The sequence below is a fragment of the Haemorhous mexicanus genome, chromosome 7, assembly GCF_027477595.1.
Source record: "Haemorhous mexicanus isolate bHaeMex1 chromosome 7, bHaeMex1.pri, whole genome shotgun sequence".
In the NCBI taxonomy this organism is placed as follows: Eukaryota; Metazoa; Chordata; class Aves; order Passeriformes; family Fringillidae; genus Haemorhous; species Haemorhous mexicanus.
In genome coordinates this window covers 32557172-32584046 of record NC_082347.1, presented here as the reverse complement: position 1 = coordinate 32584046, position 26875 = coordinate 32557172, and the positions used below count along the sequence as shown (strand labels likewise).

General features: G+C 44.6%; 1 protein-coding gene across 4 annotated transcripts in view; it reads left to right on the top strand.

Annotated features, from left to right (window-relative positions):
• The window catches only part of XPNPEP1 (X-prolyl aminopeptidase 1), a 31078-nt gene extending 5591 nt beyond the window's left edge, over nt 1-25487 (top strand). For all 4 annotated transcript variants that reach the window (XM_059851940.1, XM_059851939.1, XM_059851942.1 and 1 more), the window contains 18 exons: nt 4429-4496; nt 6189-6289; nt 6557-6649; nt 7557-7700; nt 8063-8158; nt 10366-10447; nt 11385-11595; nt 14301-14390; nt 15681-15731; nt 16839-16897; nt 17582-17659; nt 18168-18239; nt 19852-19912; nt 20760-20829; nt 22007-22180; nt 23028-23104; nt 23784-23882; nt 24941-25487. In XM_059851940.1, coding sequence (XP_059707923.1) covers nt 4429-4496; nt 6189-6289; nt 6557-6649; nt 7557-7700; nt 8063-8158; nt 10366-10447; nt 11385-11595; nt 14301-14390; nt 15681-15731; nt 16839-16897; nt 17582-17659; nt 18168-18239; nt 19852-19912; nt 20760-20829; nt 22007-22180; nt 23028-23104; nt 23784-23882; nt 24941-25069 — 1755 coding nt within the window. In that variant the 3' untranslated portion in view covers nt 25070-25487. The remainder of the gene's footprint in view (nt 1-4428; nt 4497-6188; nt 6290-6556; nt 6650-7556; nt 7701-8062; nt 8159-10365; nt 10448-11384; nt 11596-14300; nt 14391-15680; nt 15732-16838; nt 16898-17581; nt 17660-18167; nt 18240-19851; nt 19913-20759; nt 20830-22006; nt 22181-23027; nt 23105-23783; nt 23883-24940) is intronic.
• Nucleotides 25488-26875: the final 1388 nt, after the last annotated feature.

Genomic DNA, 26875 nt, shown 5'->3' with positions numbered 1-26875 from the left:
GAGATCCAAACTTGGGCAGGTAGGGGGAAGGCGTTTTCTGCAGCTGCTATTGTCTGCTGCATTCCTGGCTCAAGCTGCCTCTGTCCATATATAACTCTGGTTTCATTTCACTAGACATTGAATGCTGTCATGTGAGTTGAAGAATGTGACCCTCAGGACTTCTGGGTTTTTCTGTTTCTTTCTTTTCCTTGACAGAGTGCAGTTAAGCAGAGAACTCCATGTTGCTATTTCCTGCCAGGCGAGTTGGTCAGGTTTCTCTGCAGAGGGAATCTATCTGAATAGAAACGATTACTAAAAACTGCTGATTCTGGTGCAACTCCTGAATAGCTGGTGCAGGATTTTTTTCTATAAGGGTTGGGAATTGATGCAGTTTTTGCCAATGACAGAATCCTGTTGATCCCAGAACAGCCTGATTCCATGTAAATTGTGATGACCTGTGATTTGAAACTTCTCCCTGTTCCAAGCAAGGGTTTGTTTCCTTTGGGCAAACAAGAACTTTACAGCCTTGCAGTCAGATTTTGCTCTTAGGCAGCTCCCTCCACGAGTCAGAATACTGTAGTTTAATGATACCCAAGTGTTTGGTGGCCTAAGCCATTTCCTCCCCACAGTCCAAACAAGATACGTATTACTGTCCTTGCATCTCTCAGCTATTCCTGAGGCTGTCCTGGCATCTGCATCACAGAACTTGTCAACAAATAGGGCTTTCCCTCCTGTGGTGTTGCCACAGGGTTTAGTTTGCAGGAAACTTTATTCTCTTCTGGGTTGCAAAGAAACCCCTGGATTAGGCTGATGCTGATACACCCTGATGCTGCAACTTGCTGACTAATTTAACTTTGTAACACTGGGAATGTTGATGAGTCTGAGTTCTGTGATGCTTTTAATATTGGTTTTCCTGCAAGGTTAGGTGACTTAGATTATCATACTGCCAGGAGTCTTGCTGCCAGTTGTATCCTTTGCTTTCCATGTTTAGTTGTGTAAGGAACTGAAAGACTTGCTGAGCTTCTCAAACACAGCTGCCTCTGACTCAGACTTAACCAAGGCTGTCTTGGATTTGTGGCTCTTGCACTCAGCCCTGGATGTTGGCTGGCTGCTTTAATTTTTGAAAACTTTGATGCTGGTGATAAGAAGTCAGAGAAGAAGTCTCTTTCCTTGGTGGCCAGGGTGATCCAGAGGCTGATGAGAAAGGAGGACTGTCCCAGCCAAAAGTGGAATGAAGCCCGGAGAGTCCCACTTTTTTTCATGTGTGCTGGGTAGCTACAGGTGCCCAAGGATCATGAAGGGATGAAAAACCATGCTTTTAGGAATGAGGCACCTAAACCCTTTGTGGTTTGGTTAAAAATGTCAGGGCTTTTGGGATGTTGCAGTGGTAAAAGCAGGATCCATTTTTATGTTGAGTCAATGTATGTTTACATTGAATCTGGAGTTTACCCATATGGAACTATTCAGAGACTGGAAGAGCTGCTTCTTAATGGGAGGGAATGAGGTTTGGATTAGAGCTTGGGTTTGGAGCCAGTCACAGCTTAACTGTGGCTGGCTTCACCCTCCAGGCCTTGACTCAAAAAAAATTTGGTCAGATTTGGCTGGTTGTCCACATGAAGGAAGCACCTGCCCAGCTTAGGGCCCCGTGTTTGGGTTGGCAGAGGTGCTGTCTTCTGCTCGAGGCTGGCTCCTCTGACACACACTTGTGCTAAGCTGAGGAATCAGCCAAGTTATAAAGCAGGAGATGGCTTGTGCACAGGTTGCTCTGGTGTGTTCCAGATCTTACCAATGCAGTTAGGATTTTGGCAGTGAATACCTCCCTCCCTCCAGGTACACTGCAGTGTTCTTTAATGACACCAGTGTCGTGCCTCTAAGGGTAGCCAGATGCACTTTGCATTGCTGATCTTGGTTGACATTAGACTAGAATAAGCTTCAACATGTTTACAGCACAACCATGCAGGCTCTGGGGATAAGCAGCACTGATTTTTTGGGGTTCTTCCTGGCTTAGATGAGGGTTTTTTGTGATGTAGCCCCCAGTTTTGTCTGTGTGACTGACTGGTGTGGTGAGAAGCAGATGTGAAAGGACTGAGGAGGGCCAGGCTGAAGGCCATCAAAGCTGCAACACGAGCCCCAGGGAAATACCTTGTTCTCACTGTGCTGTGGTCTATGCTTTGTGTGGCATACACAGGTGTTCCCCATGTAATTTTAGCTAGTGCAAAACATGGGCTCATCTTTGCACAGTGGGGGTTGCTGCATGGAACAGAACAGGTGGATGTGCAAGAATTCAGACTGATAGATGAATGAACTGTCTTTTCCTTCAGATCCCTGATACTCCTTTTAAAGCCCTTCTGCCTCATTGTAAACGCTCAAAACACTCCCTGAATTTGTTTGTGAATGGGATAGAATGAGGTTTTCTCAAGCAAACTAGCCTGTAGTCTCTGTTGTGTTGGTCAAGAGAAATGGAAAATAAATCACTGCTCTTATTTGTACTTAAGTACATCATTTGGGATGTATTTAAGTGGTGTGATCCATGATGGGAAATTTCCAGGATCTCCTAATGGCATTGGACCCTGGGAGATGATGTCCCACCTTTGATCTGGGAAGTGTTGGAGAGGGGAGTCATAGCAGTCAACAGGCTGAGTAGTCTCTAGGGAGTGTTGAAATGAGGAATCCTCAGGTCTGGCATCACTCTGCCTTCATGTTCTGTCCTGCTGCTCTCAGGCAGGCAGTGAGTGGGGAAACAGACACTTGATTCTGTTCCCTCAACAGCTTTGCCCACTCTGTCTGCTGATGCCTTTGCCATTATTTTAAAGGGGCTCAGTGGTGATCATGTGCTGTGTGGGGCTGAGGGATCCACCCCATCAGCTGGAGCTGTGCCGAGGGCACTCATTCTTTCCCAAGGTGGCTAGCCTGACCTCCCTTCTCCCCACAGGGGACATGTGACATGCTGAACATGTCACAGCCCTGTGGGGCTGGACAAGAAAAGGCACAGGAAGCTAACTGGGTCAGAGAAGAGGGCCCTCATGGTCTCCATCCCCCTCTCCTTTCTGCCGACTTTCACTAGTGTTTGGAAAAAATGGAGGATTTCTTTGGAGTATGTACCAGGAATCTTCCCTGGCAATTGGGAGCAAAAGCCACTCAACAAGATCCTTTTTTGGGCCCTGAGATTTGCTATCCTAAGGTTCAGTTTCAAAATGTTAGTGGTGGATGGTTGGTTGGCTTCTCCCGGGAGGGGAGTGACATGGCTGTTGTGGAAGGGGTTTGATGATGGTGTGATTTGGAGCAGAAATAAAGGTCCCAGGTGCCGTAATTTGTGCTGCTCGCTCACTCCTGTGCTGTGAATCCTCTGTCTTCCTTAAAACAGTGAAGAGTAACAGATTTGAAGGAAGTGTATTTTAACAATCAGGTGATTCTATCACAGTAGGGACTAAAAGCACCTGAGAATTGGGCTGTGATTTCTTAGCTCAGTTCCTGAGATGTTTCTTTTGACCCAGCGCAGCTGGGGGCAGAGAAACAGACTTGAATTTCAGGCCATTTGTAAGGTACAAATCCAGGGGTTTTGCAGCTCAAACGTCAGTGCTGTCAGCCTGGATTAAGCTGATTTGCTGATTTGCACTAGTTCATTAACAGGTCTACTCAGCAGTTCTGACCTACAAACTTGCCAGAGTGGAATCCCATAAAAAAGTCATGTGGATCATGTGAAGGTTCAGTTGTTCTTTTAATTTTGGCAGTTCCTGTTAATATCAGATGTCTGTGCATTCTCAGGCTCTTCAGCATTCCGAAAAGATGTGTCCAGAAACACAGGTTGTAACAGGTTTAGGATGAAGATGGACTCTTATTCCCTCTCATCCATCAAACCACACTTTTGTGGTTTTGGCTGTAGTCTGATTTTGAGTAGGCAAGGAAGAAGTGTCTATTTGTCCCATCAGTATCTATTTGTCCCAAGTGTTAAATTTTTTACAATCTTACCACCTTGATGATTTTCTTTCAATGTCACTATTGCAGGGGAAAAAAAAAGTCGTACAGGAGCTCTTATAAATGCCACTGAGGGGACTTCAGTGGAGATAGTGAATTTTACAGATTTTATATGCTGATTACCCTAAGAACAAGGGGTGCTTCTGGTTTCCCTTCCCTTCACGTTGCAGCTTCAAAGGCATGATTTGTTTGTTGCCCAAAGGGGAGGCTGAGTGTGAAATAAACGGCTGCAAACTCTGAAGCACTTCAGTGTTTACAGATGTTTGTGGGAGAAAAGTGCTGCAGCTTAAAAAAACCCACCAGTTGAACATAAATACAGTATAATCACAGTGGAATAGAGCCCAGGAATTTTTAACTCATTTTGTTCTCTCTATGGTGTCCTTTAGGAGAAAAAGCTTATCAAAGTATTTGTCATCAGCTGATTGGTTTTTTCCCCTGCTGCTATAAATAATTGCTGCCTCTTTTGTTTTCTAGAGCGAGTACATTGCACCCTGTGATTGCAGAAGGGCATTCATCTCTGGATTTGATGGCTCTGCAGGTACCTTTCCAGAACTTAGGTTCTTGCATAATTTTCCTCTAAAGAAATAGTTCCTTTCATGGCATAGAGGCAGGATGGAAAAGAAAATCTATCCAGCTTGTTTGGACTGTTTTATTCCCATTTCAGCATCTGCAGAATTATGTCTTGGCTATCCACTGGAATTATGTAATATCAGCGGAATAACAAGTTTTCACAAAATGTTTGACCCCTAAATGAACCTCTCATAAAGTAAAATCCTGTTAACTGTTTAATGTGGTGCCTGTAACCTGTGGTCATTTCTTTTGATGTGCGGCCAGTATGAACAGATTTTTACGTTGCTCGTTTGGGCTGGGTGAATAGTGGATGGGCTTTAGCTGGCCTTTCTGTTTGAACAGAGCCAGGGCCAGAAACTCTGCATTTGGAAACTGAGTGCTGTGGAAAAGTTTGCTTATCTTGCCGAGACAGGATGTTTTCTTGGCTGTAGGATAGGTCTGTGTTTCAAGAGACCTAGTTTTTACCCTGGCTGTACCCTAAGCTGTGCAAATTACTCTGTTCTGTGGTTGTTGGAAAGTGACTTTAGTCTGCTGAAGTTATTTTCCCCTCTAATTGTATATAATTTTAATAAATACTGGTACCTATGTTTGGAGGGTCTATTCATCAGTTGCTGTGAGCTCTGGGACCTCATTTGAAGCTGATAAATCCAGGGCTGTGGGCTGCTGTTAATGGCTAACATGAATCCTGTATTAATTCTGCTCCTTCTGCACAACCTCTTCATAACCTTGCCCTCTAATTTGTGCCCTTGTTATGTACTTGGAAGGTCTGTTCCCAGCCTAATGCACAGCCAATCAGTGAGGTTTCACACAGGGGCTCACCTTGTGTTTCTTGCTTCATCTTTTCAGGCTGATGCAACTTAAAATGGGGTTTGTGTTGGGGGAATTTGGTAGAAGACAATGAGTTAATAATTGGAAACTCTGCTCTGCTAATCTGAGTATCAGTTTTTTGTGACAGAGAGTATTGTCAAGATGCAGACTCCAAAGACTTGGATTCAGTTTCAGTTTGTGCCATGGTTTGTTTTGTTTTGTATTGTCAAGGGCAAGGCAGCTTGAGTGCCTTGCTGGGATGTCACTGCCCCTCAGCTGTCTGTTTGCATCCCTCCATCTGGAGTCAGTGGAATGGGACAGACAATGAAACCAGCAGAAGTTTATGTTCATGTTTCCTGCTAGAGCTGTGACATTTGGGAAAGGGGTGCAGCTGACAGCTGGGGGTGATACCCATGTCTGCATGCCTGGTATCAGCTGTGTTTTGTGGGTGGCCAGAGCCCAGACTTCCTCTCCAAAAGAGACTGGGATGGAATTTAGAGATGTACAGTATATGTTACTGTGACAGCAGCCAAGTTAGACCACAGTCTCTGTTACAGAAGGTTTGGAAAGCCCCACTTACCCAGTTCCACTGGCTGGCTGAGATTTGCTTAAGTTGAGTTCATCTGAGGCAATTCATTAAGGTGCATCCTTGTGCATACTGTCTCCAATAAGATTTGGAAGGTCACAGGGCAGGGCAAACAGTGAATATCTCCACTGAAACAGGAATAACTTTTGAACAGTGATTAGAGGTGCCTTTTAGGGACTTAAGGTGAATTTCAAACACTGTCCCTGCTGTCTGTGTCTCTGCATTGTGGCTGCCTACCCTGAATCCCCTTTCTGCCTCCCTGCCTAGGTACTGCCATAGTCACCGAGCAGCACGCAGCCATGTGGACTGATGGACGCTACTTCCTGCAAGCTGCACATCAAATGGATAGCAACTGGACACTCATGAAAATGGGTATGCAGGAGCCTGGGGTACTGCTCCACTGATCAACAGTCACTTCCCACAAGTACAGCTTGAGCTGTAGGGATATCCCATCATGCAGGGACTTCGGGACATACTGGATACATGGCTTCTGCTTTAGTGTCCTGTGAGAACCCTTGCCTGTGGATCTAGATATTCATTAGTAGACAAATCTGATGCATTAGCTTGGACTTTTTGCATAGTGTGGGAATGTTTCAATGTGAGTGCTTCTTTGAACTTTTTTTTTTTTAATCCTTGAAGGTCTGAAAGATACACCAACTCAGGAGGATTGGCTAGTGAGTGTCCTCCCAGAAGGCTCGAGGGTGGGAGTGGACCCTTTCATTATTCCAGCAGGTTGGTTTTACTTTATATTTATAACTCTGGATAGGTAAACTGGATTTTTCTTCCTTTCTTCCCTGGCTGAGCTGTTGTGTGGTGGTGTGCAGCTAACCATGTTTCAGATGTAGTGGTGGTTAAACTGTTATGCAAAACACGTTGGATTTTGGTTTAGCCATAAATCACAAGAGTTACATAGCAGTGCATTGACTCCAAAGCTCAAGGGATGAAAACTGCTTTCTAGGCTTGCAGTGACTTTACCTGAAAAGCAGAATTCTGATCACCCCTTTTTGTCTGTGCTTTGGCTTGTCATGGGCACTTCAGTACAAAAGTGCTGAATGCCTTAGTCAGCATGTAAGCAAGAACACCCAGGCACAATTCAAGCTGTTACTCCTTGGTGATCTCGGCAACTTTCCATGTAGGAAACACAGCTAGAGGTATCATTTATATCAGAGTATCCATCTATTCATGCTTCTAAGCATGAGGCACAATGCAAAGGTCACTGGAGGCAAGGAGAGATACTTGTTTGTTCAGATGGATTAAGGACCTATCTTGTGGCTGTGTGGAAGTGTCTCTCATCTTGTCCAGCTTAGATCTAGCATGGTTCTGCACTGGAGAAGACACCCTTTGGGCAGCTTCTGCTGTGGCTTCTTCCAGAGACTTCTATCTCCGAGCTGGAGCAGTTCTTCTTCAGCTCAATTGTGAGGCTTCAGGACAGTGAGGTTCTGTACCTGCCACTGGCTACTGTGGTGTGTTTATGGAGCTGTAACTGCAGTAGATTTTACTTTCTTAAGGGAATGGGAAGAAGGAGAGGCTAGAAGGAAAGGAGAAGACTGATTTTTGAGTCTGACCTTTGTGAAGAGTTGTTGTTGAACATATGTGTGTTCTTTAAAGCCCCCGCTCTTGACTTTCTTCCCTTTGGCAGACCAGTGGAAGAGAATGTCCAAAGTCTTGAGAAGTGCTGGCCATGACCTTGTGCCTGTCAAAGAAAACCTGATTGATACAATCTGGACAGATTGTCCTCAACGCCCCTGCAAGCCTCTCATCACACTTGACCTGAGTTACACAGGTGAGGAGCTGAACTCCCAGCAGACGTGGGTTGTTCCTATTGCCCTATATCCCCCTTTTGCTCTTCTCCTACAAAGGAGAGTAAAACAGTCTACAGCACAATGTGGTCACTGTGAATAGGTGAAGAAGGTGATCAATACTTAGCTAATGACCCCTCTGTCTTCAAAACTTCAAATAACCATTTTCTAGAAGTCGGATGACTTCAAAACAAATCCATGGGCATCTAGAAGGCAGCTCATTTGAGATAGTTCATATCAGTTATTAGAAAGGATTGAGGAGCACAAGTATGATATGTTGGTCTGTGTTTACATCATCATCCCCAGCAAAGTTAGAGACTGTAGCTTTTCCTGTTGTGTTTTTCAGGGGTCAGCTGGAGAGACAAAATTGTAGCTCTCCGTTCAAAAATGGCTGAGAGGAAAGTCATGTGGTTTGTGGTAACAGCCTTGGATGAAGTAGCATGTAAGTCTTTGCATCTCCTTTCTCAGTTCTTTCTACAAAATAAATGTTCTTCCTGCCTTGGAAAGGAAGAATCATGCCAGGGTGAGAGGCCGATATGAAAGCTGTTCGTTAGACATCAATTAACTTCTTGTCAAGTGCAGTGGTGGTAACAGGTCACAAACAGCAAGCCTGTATTTCTGCACAATGCCTCATTACACCAGTGCAGCTCCTGAGTACAGTTTTGGCCCAGGAAATGCAGCAAATCACCACCTTTGAAAAACAGCCCAGGCAAAGGGAGAAGGTCACACACAAAGCCTGAGGCAGCGTGATGGAAAAAAAAAGACCTGTGAGATTTTCTGGCTGTTAAATATCCTGATGCTGCCTCACCCATTGGAAAAATGGAGACTGTTTTCTGCTGTGGAGTCTGGGCTATAAACAAAGCAGTGCAACATGTGGCTTTGTATACATAAAGCAAGGGTGGGGTACACCGCATTCACTGTAATCTTCCTAATTGTCACAACTTCTTAAGTCAGTCTCTACCTCTCCAGCGTTCAGCCAATGCTTTGGTTAAAACAAGTATATCAGGGCTCAACTTGTTTTTCCAGATCATTTCAACCCAGGGTCTCACTAGAGTCCCCTCTGTGTTTGGGGCCCCAGGATGGCTGGGTCTCTACACCCTGGCTCCCAGCCCAGTGTGTAGGAAGGGAGAACGGCCAGAAACGGCAGATTTCCCCAGAACTGCTGTTCCTAGGACTGTGTGTCCTTTTTGCAGAAATGACCAGTGCACACACTGCTGTAGGGGGAATGTAACACTGGCAGGGTGTGAGTGCTGCTCAGCCTGTGCCCTGTGTCTGATCTGGAAAGGTAGAAATGGGGGTGCTCTTTGCCTCACTCCAGCACTGCCAGCACAATGTCCCTGGCACTGGGTGAAGCCAGCTTGATGAGGTCCGTGGGCTGTTCTGGATCTGGGACACTGAGCAAAGAGCTTTTTTTGTGAAAGAGCTGCTTCTGAGAGTGGTGAATATGACTCCTCCCTGGGGAGGCCTGCATGAGCAGATATTGTATGTCTCACCTTTTCAGGCACATCTCCAATTAAATTAATGATAAATTGGTGCCCTGAGGTGGTTTCAGATTAAATGTCTCCAGCAAAGTGAAGCTTGGTTATGAATCAGGAGTGTTAAGATGAACCAGAGAAGGTCACGAGAGCAGCTCATTTTCGGGTGCCTGGCTGGTTTCTTATCCTACAGGGGGAAGGGGAGAAGTTGTTTTAATTTTATCTAATTCAGTTCACTGTATTAAACTCCAGACAAGTTTCTGGGGACAGAAAAATAGCCACAAAGGAGATTGTTGCCTTCTTACTGCATTGGGAGTTGGCTGAGTGGGGAAGTTTGTACGCATGCAGTAAAAAGTTCTTTGTGGCTCTTTCCTGCATTCAAGCGACCTGCTGCTTCCCTGGAGAGAATTAAGCTCTATTTTTACTTTCATGGAGCTCTGTGCAGTAGAATTTGCACAATTCGATGAATACAGTGCTGGGTTGTAATTTAGGCCATGTTGGTTCTTTTCCCAGCTGTCCTGCTGGCTGGTCTTACTGGCTTGAGTAGCTTATTTCAGCTAATTGGATACCTTGGAGTTTTTATTTGACCCTAAAATTGGGATTTTAGAGATGCTGGAGATCTACTCACCTCTTGACTTTGTCTGGAGTAGTGTGAGATTAAATCTTTGTGAAAAATAGCTAAGACTGTACAGTCTGAATCTGAGATATTGGAGAGGCCCAAATGAGAGGCCTTTTTGGGGTATTGAAGTCTTGCCTATTGTGTCTTCCTCTTACCTCAAATGTCAAAAGTATTGGAATGAAATGATAGTTTGTAGCCTTGAAGCTTTTATTGCATTGTGCAGACCAGAAAGGGCAGACCCTACCTTTTGGTACACGTCTTTCCTTGCCTGTACCTACTTTTTTCCAAGCCAGGAAAAAAGCCCTCCCGTAGAAGTTAAAACCACTTTTAACACCCGGGAGTGTTCATGCTGTGTGTCTGGTGCCATCTCCTGGCACAAATTTGGGATTGCCAGGAATGAAGCAGGCTGTGGGACAGCTGGGTGGGAGATGGACTCACAGCCTGTATCCGTGATGTCTCATTGCTTGCCTGTGTTTTTGTGAGATTATTTTTGGATTTCTCTCGTGTTGCAGAAGATGAATCAGGGCTGTGATTCTTGGTGTTCTTATGTTTCAGGGCTTTTCAACCTTCGAGGCTCTGATGTCGAGTACAATCCTGTGTTTTTTGCATATGCCATCATAGGAATGAACACAATCAGGTGCTTGTATTCCCTTCCCCAAGAAGCATTTTTCTGGGGGTGATCTGTTCTTGCAAAGTATTTGTCTTTTCAAAAACATCTATGCTTGGGTACTTTAGTGTCCTTTCTGAGCTCTTTTGTCTCCAGCATTAGTTACCCTCCTCCCCCGATCAGAGCTAGAGAGGCAGCCAAGAGCTCTGCTGCACTCCTCAGCACCTTGGCTGGCTTGCTGGGTGACCTTGGGCACGGAGGCAGAGTCCTCTGTCTGTCACCCTGAGATAATGTGTAGGGCCTTTGGAGTTCTGGGTGAAATGTGGCTGGCCTGGACATTACAAACTTTAGGGAAAAGTCTAATTGCTGAGCCACTTCAAAACTGCAAGGACAGTGCAGGAAAGTTTCAGAGCTTATAACAGAAGGCTTCTTTCCTGTGGCTGCCCCATATATTGAGCCTCAGCAAGCAAAGTTCCTTTGGAGGCATCTGTAAGCTGCTACCTAGATCCATCTAAGGTAAAACCTCTCTGGGTGGGTGAGTACAGACTATGTGAAGGCTGAGCTGAACTTTTCAACTCAGTCAAAGTGAGAGCAATGTGATACTTAGAACTACAGTAGCTTTTCTCTTTCCAGATGGTGCCCTTAAAAGTTAGAGAGTGGCTGTTACTTGCCTTTGTTACTTTCCTGTTTCAAGCACAGTGATGGGATGTAGCCATTTTGACTGTGTCATACAAATAGAAACGCTATCAGCTCTTTCCTCTCATTGGGGTGGTGCATCTTAATATCAAGCTGGGATTTAAACTTTGTGAAAGCTGGTGGTTAAAATGACATAGGACAAAGTAGAGTGCATAATTCATTATTTCCTTTCTCCCTGAAATGTTGCCAGAATGGTTTTTCCTTCCCTCCTTTACTCCAGCCACTGTTAGATGTGGTCTGACCTATTTGATCTCTCCAATTTGTTTCTCAGGCTCTTCATTGATGGTGACAGGATGATGGACCCAGCTGTGAGAGAGCACTTACAGCTTGACTCCACCCTGGAACCTGAATTCAAAATCCAGGTGCTGCCCTATGGATCTATCCTGTCGGAGCTGCAGGCTGTTGGTGCAGGCCTCTCATCCAAGGAGAAAGTGTGGCTCAGTGACAAAGCCAGCTATGCTCTGACTGAGGCCATTCCCAAGGTCAGTGGCCTTAGCAGGGGAAAATGCTTTTCTCTTCTCTGCTCATTATGGTTAGGAAGGGTGTTAATGGGGGAAACTGGCCTCAGTTTCCCCTCTGCAAAGCCCAGTGCAGGCTGGAGCTTGTGCAGAAGGGATCCAACCATGCTGAGGTATTGAGGGGTTGTTAATCCTGGGGTTGCTCCTGCTGGAGCTGCCCTTCCAGCTCACTAAGCTGATTTATCCAATGAATTGTCAGCTTAAGATAAAACAAGTTCAGTGAGAGAGGGGAGGGAAGAGGCAGCAGGGTGAACTCAGGTCATTCTGCCCATGGGTGGAGCATCAGCCTCATGTGGAAGAGCAGCAAGAACTGGAAACTTGCAGAAATTGAAGCAGGAAAGTTGAGCAGGACTTCTGGGAGAGTGCATTTGGCTTGATTTGAGTGTCTGAAGGTGGTTGCCCTTATTTAGTTCAGTGGCTTGAGGATATCATGCAATATGTGATGTCCTTTACTGAAGGAGGGAGAAGATGACAGTTGTTGTAGCCAGGAATCTTGTAAGGACACAGATAACCTGCGGGCACTGGTTGTCTGTGCACTTAGTGCATCTGCCGAGGGACAGTTGTAGCATCAGAATAATTTCTGCACAGCCATACATGCTGTATCTTGCTATCCTTTTGAACTTGCTGTCTGGGACTCCTACTGTCCATCTAATATTCTAATAGCCATGAAAGATACCTGGGGAAGGACACAGCAACTGTGGACAAATGAGCTGGTTTCCATGCATCTTGTGTACATCTCTTGTTTGCTAGAGATCACGTTCTCTGGAATACCGTCCAGTTTACAGTGATGTCTAGTAAGTAACAGATACTGTGAGTAAATGTACAGGTTTTTTGTCTCTCTCCAGGGTTAAATATTCAGACACCATCAATCTATTTCTAGGTCTCCTAATACAGAATACTGACACCATAGTGTCCATGGAGCATTCAGGATAAATTATTGTTCTTTTGACTTCAGAGTAGAAAGCCCCTTGCTGTAGTTGCAGTCAATGGTCTATCCCCAGTTTGGATAAGCTGCTCTAGTTGATTTATGTAGAGTATCCATATTCCATATGGAGAAGTACAGAAGGTCTGACCTAGAGAAAGGAATAGAATGAGTTGGAGTGACATTATTTACCCTGTGAGCACTGGAAGTTTTGGCTGGTTCTGAGTCATTACAATGCTTCATGCCCTGTGTGTAGTGGGGAGAGTCCCTGCCTCAAGGAGCTCTGTGCAATAGAAAACAGGCAAGGAGGACTGAAATGTCTTGATTAAAAGCTACTTGGAGAGTCGCTGAAGGAGCCAGAGTTTTTCTAGTTCCTCCCTGGCTCTCCACCACTTCAAAGCACTCCAGGCCAGTTGCTCAGCTGGTGTGAAGAACACCAGTGCTGGAAGTCCATCTACTGTCTGTCTCCATCAGAGCCAAATATTGACACTGGCAAAAATCCATTCCATTATTAAACACAGATCTGCAAACCCTTTACAGATTTGTTTACAGCTGCATGTAAATATACTTTTCACAGAAGATTAATAGTACTTACCAATATCTATAAAGGGCAAGCCAAACTAAGGGTCTGACTATTTATCCTGACTGATAAAAGGACTTTTCTGACTTTCTTGTGACTTCTTCTGTAATTTAGTTTCTGCATTATGTAGTGTAGTTGTTTTGCTGTTCTTAAGAATTTAGAAATTGTAAGCCTGTAGGATTTATGTGAATTTAGTCTTTGTAGAGGATCTACTGGGCCTTTCCTTGAATTTGAGTGATGTATATTTGTATGCTGATGCATTTAAAGTAGGAAACAACATGTTGCTTGGGTTGTGCTTCTGTAGGTGCTCATCCCATCTCCTGATATGTAATGGGTAGAGCAGAGAACTGGGCAAATGACTTGGTTCTTCTTCTGATGCCAAGTGTAATGAGATTTGGGCAAGTCACCTCAGTTGGTGAATTTCTGAAGATGTGCTGAAACCAGCCAAGCATTCCTGCTAATCTAAGGACAGCTGGTGTTTGAGGAAGTGTGCCGTAATAGGGGATCAGTTACTAGTTGTTAATGCAGGGTCACCCCATCCAAGCACAAAAAGCTTTGTCTCAAACCACTGATGTAAGCTCCTTTCAGAACTGGCAGCATGTAAAGCTGAGCTTTGCAAAGGCCTTTCATATTTCCTGAGTTCTTGATATGTTTGTCAGAGCTGCTGATCATTAGCAGTGGTGGTGCTCAGTGCTTGGTACCTGGGCTAGGTAACCTTTGCTCCCTGCTGCTTGAGGGTGACTGTCAGGTAACAAATCAAGGTGGCTTTTAAGTTGTTTCCACAGCCTAAGTTCTACCATAGCGTCAGGGATTGGTGTTTCTTATTGGCCTCTGGGCCTTCAGTGTCCATCAGCAACAGGAATCTATGGCTCAGACATTAATATAGATATATGGTATTTACGATATCCTGGTCTTCACCCTGCTTCATGACAAGCTGTTGTTTAGTTCTTTGGATTTCCCTATGGCTGTTCTTCCTTCCTTCAGTCAGGGACTGTTTCTCCTCTCTGTTTCCCAGTGCACTTAGCTGACTGTTGGCAACCAGCATCTCACAGTGCTGAAGGTTGAGAGAGGCTGCCAAAGTACAAATTGTGGCCAGGATGAGTTATTAAATCTGTAGGATTATGTAGTCTGACTAATCCACAAGTAATCCCTGTCCTTCTGCTGCAGGCTTACCGATACCTCACCCCATATACCCCCATCTGCATTGCAAAAGCTGTGAAGAATGCAGCAGAAACAGAAGGCATGAGAAGAGCACATGTAAGTGAAGCCTTGAGTGTCTCCTTGCACATGGCAACAGGTTTGCTTTACTTTTAGGGAAAGAAATAACATTTTCCTTTCAGTTTTAATGTTTTGGACAAAAAGCAAATAAGAATTTGGATGGCAGGATAAAAAAGGTCTACAGCAGACATCTACTGCTGTTGAAGCAGGTTTTTTGCTTGTTTTGCATTCCCTTGAAGAACAACATTTGCAACAGTGTGAGGAAACAGCCTTGCTCTGTGGGAAGACTGTGCAGACTTGAGAAACGTTGTTTGCAGTGTGGGCCCTTAGAGGGATGTTGTTTCCCCTTTGCTAGTTCTGTTGTCTTTGTCAGTGGAGTCTTCAAATTGTTATCACTTGAATAAACATAGCCTAAATAACACACAGAAATTCTTCGACACCTGGTGCAAAGCACAGGCCAAGATGTTCAGAAGCAGCCAGTGTCCTCAAAACACTCTCTTAGTGTTGTCATCATGACACTGGAAATGAGGCTGATTTCCCAGGAAGCTTCATATTTTCAAGCAAGGAACCTGCCTGTGAAGCAGGTTCATGGTGGGGCTGAGCTTTTCTCTTGTTTATCTCCTGTTAGTTTTCAAGCAGCAGTTTTCACAATAAGAGAAATGTGCCAGTTGAAGCAGTGCTGGCAGTTTTGGGCTTGTCTCATATTTTCTGCAGCTCCTCGGGAACCAGTACTTTCTATTTCAATGCTTTTCTCTCCCTATTAGTTAAAGAGAAGTAAAAATAGCTGGACTGAGAAGAGGCACTTTGTCACCTGCCACCTGAGGACAAATTGTGCCTTCTTCTTGTACATATCTCCTGCTTATTGCCCCTACATTCTGCAAGCATGCAGGAAAAAAAATGAACAAAAATGGGGGTCATAAGGCAAGAGAGCCAGAAGCTGTGTGACAGAGACTGTGTGGTGGCTGTGTGCTCAAACGACATGTTCCCCTGTCACATCACCAGATGTGTTGTGTGGTTGCCTTCTGCAGTCTGAGATGCAAGATCTTGGCTGTTAAAGCAAAATAGCCTTGAAAGTGATGTGTGGGGTAAAACCAGACTTCACACAGTAAAGATATGTCCCAGCAGTAATTAACATTTACTTAACTCTCCAGATACATTTCCAGTGTTTATATTAATTACAGGGTGCAAAACCTGAAAATACCTCTTGGATCATCTCTTAGTTTGTGTTTCTGAAACTTCCAGGTTGAATTCTTTTGCATCAAAACCTGTTTATACTGAGGCTTGATAAATCTTTCTCAATTCCCTTTTCTTGTGCCTATTTTAACATAGATTAAAGATGCTGTTGCCCTGTGTGAGCTCTTTAACTGGCTGGAAAAAGAGGTATTGTATAACTTTTTTTAACTTGGAGGTTCTATTGCTGTGTAAAATTCTTCTTTGGCATAAACTTTTTGTTAGTCTTTATAGTGCCTTTACTAAAAGTGGGGAAACAGTTGGGGGTTTATCTAGTGGTTTGGGTTTCTTTGTGAGGATTTCAAACATACTTTTATCCAAGGCTGAATTAATTTTTTTGAAAGCATTGTCCCATTCATTTTATACAGACAAGTGAGAAATTACCTGAGCAGGCTTAGTGTAGTATTAACGCTGTCTTGTGCTGGTTTGGTGGTGTAAATCATTAAATAATGTTCAGCTTCATACAATACTTTGAAGTTATTCTCATGATAATAAGCATTGTCTGCCAGTATGAACAAATTTGGCATTTATGAATGGGAGGTGCAGTGAAAATGGGATAAAAACAAATTATTTGTGTATTCACTGGGTTAGAAGTACTCAGTGGATGTGCAGAGTGCCAGGTGTTACACAGCAACTTACTAAGCAGTGCCACTGTATGTCTGAGTCTATTGACTTTATTTATGGAGAAGGCTTGATGACTTCCAGAAGGTGCCTTTTTACATGTCTGAGTACTTCAAGAAGTCAGCCTCAGGGGTTATGAAACCTTGCTCTTGCCTTGCTTCGCTTGTTTTCCAGTCCAGGGGAAGTTGGGTCACAGGTCTGAATTTATCAAATGCCTAAAGGAAAATTTAACACACTTTGTTTTTTCTGCAACTGCTTCCATTCCTGATTTAAAAGCATAAAATTTCTAACAGCATGGGCTATTAAAGAGAACTATTTAAGCTTAGTGTCACCTGACTGTGAAGAGATGCTGCCTTGTGAGATTTGCCTGTGCACATCTCATGAAGTTAGTACTGCACTGATTGCTCCTTAGGCAGGGTTCAGCAGTCCTGCTGTGACCATCTCCACTTCCTTCTTCTCAAATGTCCTGCACAATGTTGCTGGCTTTGTGTTTGTCATTACTGAGGAATGAGGACAGAAAACCTGGAAAGAAGTCACTTCCAGGGTTTCATAAAGCACAGACAAGACCCAGTGTTTAAGCATATAGGGTTTTCTTTGCTTGTTTGCACTAATCCAACCCATGTCCTTGTCCACCAGGTCCCAAAGGGAACCGTAACAGAAATAGTTGCTGCAGACAAAGCAGAGGAGTTCCGCAGGTAAAAAGTGAATCTACTCTGAGGAGGTTTTCTGGGTGGCTTTTTTTGTCTGTTGTTTTTATTTTATTCTTTAGAAATGCATCTCGCTTGCAGATATATTTTACCTGAGGACAAACCTTTACTAATGGATTTATTTGAAAACTTGAGAGAGTTGGGAAGAATTAGGTCTCTTGGGAAATGCAAGTCCCAGCCCACTGGATCCTGTCCACTTTCCTTTTGAGATAGCAATGAGGAGTACTGCAGGTTAGGACACTTAAATACAAGGCAGTTGTTTCCTTACCACAGAGAAATGTATATTTCAAAGTCAGATTTCTTCCTCTTCTGATAGATAAGGAGCACCATTTATTCTGCGAGTTACTCCCATATGTACATCAGCAGGACCTCTAAAATGCCTTTGAGTAAATAAGTAACAAAGTAGAAATTGTTCAGCACATCTCTTCCTGGGTGATTTGGGTTGTGAATTTTCTTCTTCTAAGGAAAGAGTAGATCTGGAAAACAGATGGTTGGGAGATGAGGGCTTCAAATTGTACATTTCTTCTACCCAAATTTGCTTGTCCGGGTGGCTTTTAAGGCCAAGGGGAAGGCTGAGGTGATGTGAGATTGAGGATGGGGCACTCCAGGTGCCCTAGGTGCTTGGTGTGCTCCTCTCACTTGTGCTGTAGTGATCACAATCTTTTCTTTCAGTCAGCAGAAAGACTTTGTTGAATTGAGTTTTGCTACCATATCAAGCACAGGTCCAAATGGAGCCATCATTCACTACAAGTAAGAGAAACACAGCTTCTCCTTTCAATCTTCAGCAAACACAGTTGGAATGAGCTGTCTCACTTCCTCATGGAGTCACAATAGAGTACTCCAGGGAGATGCTGCTTGCTATCTTTCTTTACTCCTTACTAAGTAAAGATCTTTCCCTGCTGGCAGCATGCATGTATTATGATGCTGATTTGCTCAGGGCCATAGAAAAGGGCTATTTGGGGCTGGAAGTCTGGGAAGGATGAGTATGAAGTGCCACAGCTGTTCTGAAATACATCCAGAAACAGATGTTGAGGGTTATGCTGGAAGCAGCAAAGCTCTGTACTATAGTGCCATTTGCTGTATACAAATCCTCTCCTCACTATGATCCCTGGCTCAGCATGTGTGGGATTTCCATCACTGCCACAAGAAATCAGGGCCAGCACATCCAAGCTTGTAGTTAATATGGTTTGTGGACTGCAGTTGTGGGCTGGAGATCTTAAAACTGTGGAACAAAAACCTTTGTGTTTTAACTGAACAGGCCAGTTCCTGAGACCAACAGAACGCTGTCAGTGAATGAGATCTACCTCCTGGACTCAGGAGCACAGTACAAGTGAGTGGATGATTGGTGCTGAACTGCCATGTGTTCTTTTCCCCATCACCTCTGCAGGGTCAGCTCACATTTGCCTTGGCAAGCAAGGCACTGTGGAGGTTTGAGTAGACAGATCAGGGCTGCTGACAGGCCTTGCTGGGATCAAGGACAAGATGTCAAAGTACAGTTCCCATCTGAGTCCCATCCATCCCCAGTGTGATGGGAGCTGTGCTTTAGCTGGTGGTTTTAGTATTAAGTTGCAGGAACAGGGAGCAGGCCTGAGTGCCCTGGCTTAGTCTTGGGCTGCCTATTCAGCAGCCTGCACAGCTGGGTGAGGCACCTACCCTGCCAGGATCTGCTCTGTGGGCAGACTTGACTGATGTTGAGGTCAGGACAAGGTGGGGCAAAGAAGCAGGACAGCACTGTCCTGTGGTGCTCTCTGCCTTTTCAGAGAGACTCAGAGTCAGGGTTCCTCATCCCAGTGGCCTCTTGGATATGTTTTTGGGAGGACATCATGTCTGAAAACTCACTCAATGCTGTTTTGACAGTGCCATTCAGTGGCGCCTCAGTTCCTTTACTGTGGAACTCTTGACTCCATGGAAAATGAAAGAAGTGATGTTTTTAACCAGTGTAAATAGATGAGAAGTGGCTTGTTCAGGAAGATGCAGGACAAGCCTGGCTGCTCCTTTGAGATGGGCTTTGTCTTTAGAGCTGTGCCTTTTTGTTATGTCAGTCAGGAAGAGCTTTGAAAAAGGACCATACAGACATCCTTTGATAAGATTTTTACAAGGAGATCTTTTTTCCTCCCCTCTGATGGCCTAATTAACGATTTCCTTAGTGCCACTATGAAAAGCAGCCCTTTGGGTACAATGTAAACTGGACATCAATGGCACTTACCACAGCATTGTGACAGGGATGCTTTGCTTGTCCCTGCTGAGAAGTTAAACCGTGAGCTCTTTGTGCCCAGGGCTTGTGTGCGCTGGGGAAGAGCGCAGGGACAGGAGTGAGCGTTTCAAAGGGAACTTGTTATTTCAAGAGCCACTGTGTTTTTGACAGCGGGCTCAAAATGCTTTTTGCAGAAGGAACTTAGAGCCAGTTTCTGACGTTTTAGATTAACCCCTGTCCAAATGCAGGATGATTTGCAGAAATCTTAGCACAAGACATCCTGAAGGTGAAAGGGATACTATCCCTCCTTACACGTCCCTTTTCTGAGTGGATGGCTGTCGTTTTTGCACAGGTGTGTGTTTTACAGCTGTTAGTGAATCACCTTCCATACAAATAGGCTGAATTTGGCCTGTTCTCAATGGACAGGTACCTGTTGCTAAACCTCAAATTAGCATTGTTTTTATGAGCAGTTTAGATTCTAATTTGGGAAGAGCTTTGGGATGCTTGTGATTGAAAGATAACAGTGGGAATTGTAAATCATTATTGCTACATCTGGGGCATTGTGTTCAGGAATTTTTGAGATTAGGAGCAGTTACATCATCAGCCTTGTGTAGCATAGAGCAGATGACTTTATCCATTTATGAGCTTGGTTAGTTTGCTGCAGTGTGACTGTTTCCTGTGCATTCTCACTTTGATCTTTCTTTTTCCCCCATCTCTTTGGTTCCTGCATCTTTGTTTGCTTCTGAAGAGATGGTACAACAGATGTGACCAGGACAATGCATTTTGGCACACCATCAGCCTATGAAAAGGTGAGTTGGGATCACAGTGTGGTTTATGATCTGACCCTTATTATTAGAGATACTTGAATTAGTAATGTGCTCTATTGCTATGCAGTCAAAGTTCTCTGTGGAGTTACCATTTATTTACCAGTATGTGGCAGCATTTGGATAAGGACTGAAAAGGAGACTGTCATACTTCAGACTTCCAAAACATAAACTGTTTTAGAGAATTGACACCTTTCTATCTTAAAATGCACAGCTCTCATCTGCAAAATAACATTTCCTCTAAGAAATAAGAAAATCAGCAGATTGAGGATAAACATTACTGGTTTGTCCAATAAGGGAGCCAGGGGGGTCTGCTTTAGTGCAAAGCTCAGTGTCTGATGCAAAGCTCCAGTCAGATTGTGCTAGTGTATGATATAAAAAGTCCATCTCAGATTTACCTGAAAAGGTCTGTGTTGGAAATGGAGCAATGTAATTTTGTTTATTTTAAATTGCTGCTTTAACTTTTTATTAGTCTTAACTAAAACTAATTTCATTATTATAGTTCACTTAGTGACAAAAATATGCTGTAGGGTATGCCCAGGAAGTAAAAGTACAGCCACAAAGAGAATCAGTCATGTAGATCAGGGGAATGCTGCTGCTAAACCTGCAGTCTGAGTTTGTGATAGTTTCTCATTACTGGAGGGGGATCTTGAGAGTGCTGTAAACTCCTTCTGCTCATGGTTTGCTTTGGCATTACCAGCACCACAAGAGCATGAGCAAGTTTTTCCATATCCTTTGCAGTTTACTACAAGATGCATCTTCTCTTACCCTTCTTAGGGAATACAAAGCTTTTCCTTTCCCTCTTTACTTATGGCACACATTTCTTTCACAGGAATGCTTCACATATGTCCTGAAGGGACATATAGCTGTGAGTGCTGCCATCTTCCCAAATGGAACCAAAGGTGGGTCGGTGAGTTGGAGTGTTTTGACCTCTGAAGATCCATTAAGTGGTCTGATAACCATGTTATGGTTGACTAGGTAGATCGGGCAGATGTTGATATAACTGTCTGTTTCCATCACAAGACTTTGGATTCTGGATTACTGATGCCTTCTGTCTTAGCATCAACCAGTGCTGGAAATTCTGAGGCAGGCAGTCTGAAGGATTTTGTAAGTGCTCTGTCTCCAGGGTGATAGTGACTTTCATCACTCAGTGGCACTCTAATACATGTGCTTGGAGGTTGTCTTTATTCTTTACTAATGGCCCTATCACAGTGAGAGGTCACTCTCCAGCTTCATAAGGACTGGCTAATTATCTTCCAATTACTGTGAAATCTCTTGTATCAGTGGGAAAAGACATGGGAATATGACACAAAAAGGAGCTGGTTTTATTTTGTGCAGAAGTTGTGATGCCTCTGGTGAATTTGTTACAGAGTTATTTTCTCCCTGGTTACACCTTATACAAAACCAGCTCTTTTTAGGGATTTCTTCAGTTTGCATTCTTGGGTAGACAAGTTAAAAGCAGCTGCACAGTGCTGTGGAAACCCAAACTGAAACTGAAGGGTATATGAACTTGGATACATGGGCTTGGTGTTCATATGCATGAAACAGAAATTCTGTGCCCCCTGGTTGAAACTGTGTGAAATGAGTGGCCTTCCAGGCAAAAAAGCCTGGCTGATTAGTCCACCAAATACAATTGGTAGGTCTCCTATTTTCAGTTCAATAAGTGCAGCTCCTTTTAAGACCAATACTGAATTCTCTGTGGGACTTTTAACCATTAGATTCTTTCCTGAAAATGCCAGTAGAACAAGCAGCAGTGCAATGTTTCTGTTACAACCATCTCTTGAAGACCTGTGTAATGGAAGAGAGAAGGGCTCTTTATCTGAGAAAGGGATTGACTGTTAGAATTGCCAAATCTGCCCTGTAACTTCCAGCCACCCAATGACTTGCTTTCTTTGTGGGTGATGAGGCTTTTTGAGGGGGTGGTGGTAGTTTGTTGGGTTTTTTTTTTTGGTTGTTGTTTTTTTGTTGGGGGGGTGCTTTTTTTTTTGCATGTTTTCCAGGTTTGACCCTTTAGCATGATCATCAGTGTCTCTGAGGGAGCCTGACTTGATTGAATTCTTTCTCCTTGTCTGTCTGCAGGTCACCTTCTAGACTCCTTTGCCCGCTCTGCTTTGTGGGACTGTGGCCTGGATTACCTGCATGGGACAGGACATGGAGTTGGCTCTTTCCTAAATGTGCACGAGGGTCCTTGTGGCATTAGCTACAAAACCTTTGCAGACGAGCCCCTGGAGGCTGGCATGATTGTCTCTGATGGTATTTAGCACTGTTGATTCTCTCTGGTCACTGGGGAGGGACCAAGCTCTTTGAGATGCAAAAGGAATAAATGTGACTGATGTAAAGGAAAGGCTGGATCAAAAGCTCTGGGCCTGCCTCCTCAGCTTGTGTTTTAGTTGTCATTTAGGCTCTCTAGGTAAAGACCCTCACATTAACTTTCCACCTTCCATGAAGCACCTTTGCAGTGGGGTGCTGCAGGACTGCTTCCTGCTCTCTATGGCACAGGCCTCAGAAGAGCTGTGCTGACCAGCTGGCTCTGGCATACTCTGGAAGAACTGGCTGCAGTACAAGGTGGACACCAAGCTTTCAGGAGCTAATCCTGTCTTTGCTATGGGCTATTTGAGGCAGCTGTTAAATCTTTGCATGCCTTATTCTTCCAGCAGTAAATTAACAGCCTGCTGGGGTTTGCTGAGAGACTTACATTCCTTCAGGGCTGCAAAGTCCTCTCAGGAAGTCAGGGAAACAGTCTCTAAAGGAGTGTTTTGAGGAAGGGGTTACCCACCTGCTTTTCATGAAGAAAATACTCATATTTTCAGAGTTTCTGGTATTTGAACACAAGTATTCTGTGCTCTCTTGAATTCCAAGGAGATTCTGAAGCTTGAGGGCTGTCTTGTTTCTTCTCTCTTTGAGAACTTCTGCTGTCACCTTGCTTGGGGCTTTTGTGCAGATTTTGTAGCGTCAGAAATTTGCCTCTGTGGTTGCCTGATGTCAAGATTGCTTAGTGACTTCAGTGGACTAGAGACATAGAGGGGAAGCTTGGCGGTAGGGAATAAGTACTTGCAGAATGCAGCAGTGTGGCTTAGTTAATTACTGTCTGTTTCTGCAGAGCCTGGCTATTATGAAGATGGGTCCTTTGGGATCCGAATAGAAAACGTTGTCCTCGTCATCCCTGCTGAAACCAAGGTGAATGACCTGCTCAAGAAGCACCTTTCTCCATTACTTGCTGCTTATAAAACTTAAAGTACTGGAACTTGATGTGGGACCATGCTGCAGACAGTTAAATCCTACTCAAGGTTCCTGGTCTCCAAAACCCCTTGTGGTGAACACTGGTTCTAAGTCTCCCTTGATAATGGGAGCACAGACAGTTTTGCTTCTGCAGAGTTTCTGTGGGTTGAAATGTGTGTGTGTGAGAGTTATTTTAAATTGTTTTTTCTCTGTGTGTTGAGAAACTTTATTCAGCCCCTTGGAATCATTGCTGTAGAACTGGTTGATCTCAAGTTGGGATATTCCTCTGTGGTTGTGAGCCATCAGTGGCAGAAGAAACAAAACTACAGGCAGATTTTGACATTATAGTTACTAGTCTGGCTGGGTTATGCTTTTAGAAATGCCAGACTGAAAATAATCATATAGTCATCAAGCTGAAGTCCTGTACAATTTTCACCTTTAGAAAGGGACCACTGAAAGAAGTAACTAAAGTTTATATCAAGATTCTTTGCTTGAGCTGTAAGAAAAATGTTATTGTAAGTTGCTACCCTCTCAACTGAATGTTACCTTGGTTTTTCTGTGGTGATTACATAACCAAAAAGTGTGATCAGGGTGGAGCTGTTTCTAAAATTGTACAATCTCTGTCTTTCTGCTGCAGTACAATTTCAAAAACAGAGGCAGCCTGACCTTTGAACCCTTAACCCTGGTTCCAATCCAGATGAAAATGATTGATGTTAATTTGCTAACAGAAAAGGAGGTAAGTAGAACAGGTTTACATTGCCTTCCTTGCACTAGAACCAGCTTATTTTGTTCTGTTTGCTAGAACCACTGGCCATTGTTCCATTTCATAGATCCAGAGAGCAATCCTGAGCACTCTGACTTATTTTTAAGCTTGACCCACTTTGAAGTGAGGGTGTGAACTAAACCAGCTTTTCAGACATCCTTCCAATCTATGTTATATGATGAAGACAGTGAGGACCCCACCAATTATGTTGTTTTGGTAGTTCCCTTAATATGATACTTGCTGCTATCATCTCTTTTCCTACTCCTGCCTTGATTTGCTTCTGGCAAATGTCTGTCTTACCATGCTGTCTCCCCAAGGACAACAGTGATGACAACAGTGATGTCCCGTCTTGTCTGCATCTGCTTGTGACCAGTCCCATTCAGGCACACCCCATTGCTCAGTACACATGAACTCTGAGCAGCCTTCTCTGATACCTGCTCAGCAGCATTTATTTCCTGAACAGCTTCATACTCTAAGCTTTCTGTTTAAGTCTCCCACTACCTTCTCCATGATATTTTTCATCCTGTTTTTCTACCATACTCCTCATTTCACCTCAGCACATCCTCCTTTTTGGAATGATAACCCTGTTTTGCATTTCCATTTGGTGAATAGGGTTGTGAAGGGTACCAAGATCTGCCCTAGGGTTACCTGTTCAGATCAATAGGGCAGCTTGTGCCTCAGGAGTGCATTGTCCAGTCACAATTTTGCAAAGCTATTTATTATGCTGTGCCAAGGTAGCTATTCAGACTTGCTGGAGGCAGTGATTTGCAGAGACTTTACTTGTCTGCTGAATTGACCCTTGGCTCCTCTGAAAACCCAGGACGAATTCCTTCAGTTCCTACCCTCATCAAATGTACAAGTCACTTCCATATAATAGAGATCTGTCTCTTCAGGACAGGATTCCAGCCCAGCCTACCAGCTCAGACCCAAAGAGCACAAGGGCCTACAAATATTTTTGGCTGTACATAACTTGTAAGGTCATGAACTCTCCTCTGTGTTCATGCTGAATGTCCTGCCCCTCCTTTCTGCAGCGTAACTGGGTGAACGAGTACCACCAGAAGTGCAGGGAAGTGGTGGGAGCAGAGCTGGAGAGGCAAGGCCGGCACGAAGCTCTTCGCTGGCTCCTCCGGGAGACGGAGCCTCTGGCCCGAGTGCAGTAGCACCAGCACTGGTGTGTAGAGCATCAGGACAGCTCTGTGATCCCATCACCTGCGTCTTCCTGGAGCCTGGCACCGCTGGCAGGACGTTCTTCAATAAGCATTTGGAAATCAGGAAGGGATTTCGTGTAGTGTTTCTTGCCCCACAGCACGTGCGGGTAATGTGGGGCTGAGGAGGGTAACTGTCTGAATAAGTGTTTTGGGGGGAGGGGTTGAGCATAGAAAACAAACACTAAATAAGCACGTTGCCTTTGAAACAGAGGTCTTAATTCAATAATGGTTCTAAGAGGCAATACTGGAATATTTTATACTGTCTGGTTTTTCACTGTGAAAACTCAGTATTTTTGCATACTTGGGTTCCAGTTGCTAAGATGTTACCCACACAGCAGGACTGATTACTGAATAAAAGATTCCAATCTGCTGTTTGCTCCATCTGTCTTCTCTTGCAGTCAGCGATGTGTTGGGTTTGGCAGCTTGAAGAAGGACAGGAACCTCATCTTTCCACCCTTATGTGTGCATCTAACTCAGACAGGGAACAAATATGTTTAGGACTGCCTGGTGCCAGGCGTAGGGCAGAGGTTATGGAGAGAGCTGGCAGGAGCAGTCAGTTCTGATTTGTGACAGGTCCTGGAAGGATATGGAGACACTCAGCAGAGGTTTGTGTGTGTAGAGCTCCCGGGCCAGTACTTCTGTCTATTGTTATGTCTTACTGAGTGCTTGTATAGCCCATGGCAGTGCAGGATGCGTGGGCAGTATCATGGAATTGCAGCTCTTCCTGGACACAAAGCCATTAGTAAGTGAAAATAAATAAATATGCCCACAGTGGACAAAGGACGAACTCCGCGGCGGGGGCCGGGCGCAGCGACACCTGGTGGCCGAGCGAGGTAGTGCGGGCTGAGTGGTTTCCTCAGGCATTGCCGCTCGCTGCAAGTGTTCGATGAAAACTCCGCTTCGCTATCACATAATAAAGGAGCAATCGGGAACAGAAAATCGAATTCCTGATCTTTCAAAAGAATCTTCTGAGCAAATGGAAATGTTTGTGTACATAGTTTTCTTTCACTCTTGCCGCTGTTTTTTTCCAAGGAGGCGATAAAGCAGAGGTGCAGTAAGTGCTTTAAAAGGTCAATATCACCCATCAGCCACTGCAGACAGGCACATGTATTTAAATAGTCAAGTGGTTTCTCACTACGCCCTGGAAGCAGCTGCTTTCAGCTCAGCTGTGTCTGCGGAAACCCAGCTCACACCTCAGCCCCTCCGAGGTGTCTCACGAGTGTGTGCTCCTCTTAAAACGGAACGGGAAAACCTCTGCCGAAGGAGCCTGTTGCCCCTGTGGGTACAGGGTCAATGGACAAGGGAGGGATCTCCGCACAGGCTGTGCTGTGACACGGCGGGTCTTTCCCAGGACAATCCGTGTGTGCTCGGCGGGGCTGAGCTGGGGCCGCGGGCAGCTGGAGCTGCAGCCTCCCCCGGCGCTCTGGGGCTGCCCTGCAGGGCAGGGCTGGGAGCTCCGGCAGACCCTGCTGCTCGCCGCTCGCCGGTGGAGGATGCAGTGCTCACCCGCGGGTTCCCGAGGTGATTCAGCATCCCGGATCTCCTGGCAATGACCCAGCCTGGAAGGGTCTCTCTTCAAGTGTAAGAGCAGGTGTTTCCCTCAGGAAGGTGGAAGAGGAGCATTTCTACCAAACAGAGAAACACAGAAGCCAGGGACGCTTTTGTCCTTGTAGCCTAAAGCCCATGTGGCTGGCTTGGACACTGGTGTGAAGGGGGAGCACAATCCCCGTAGGATTTTTCGATGTTTGAATAGCCTTA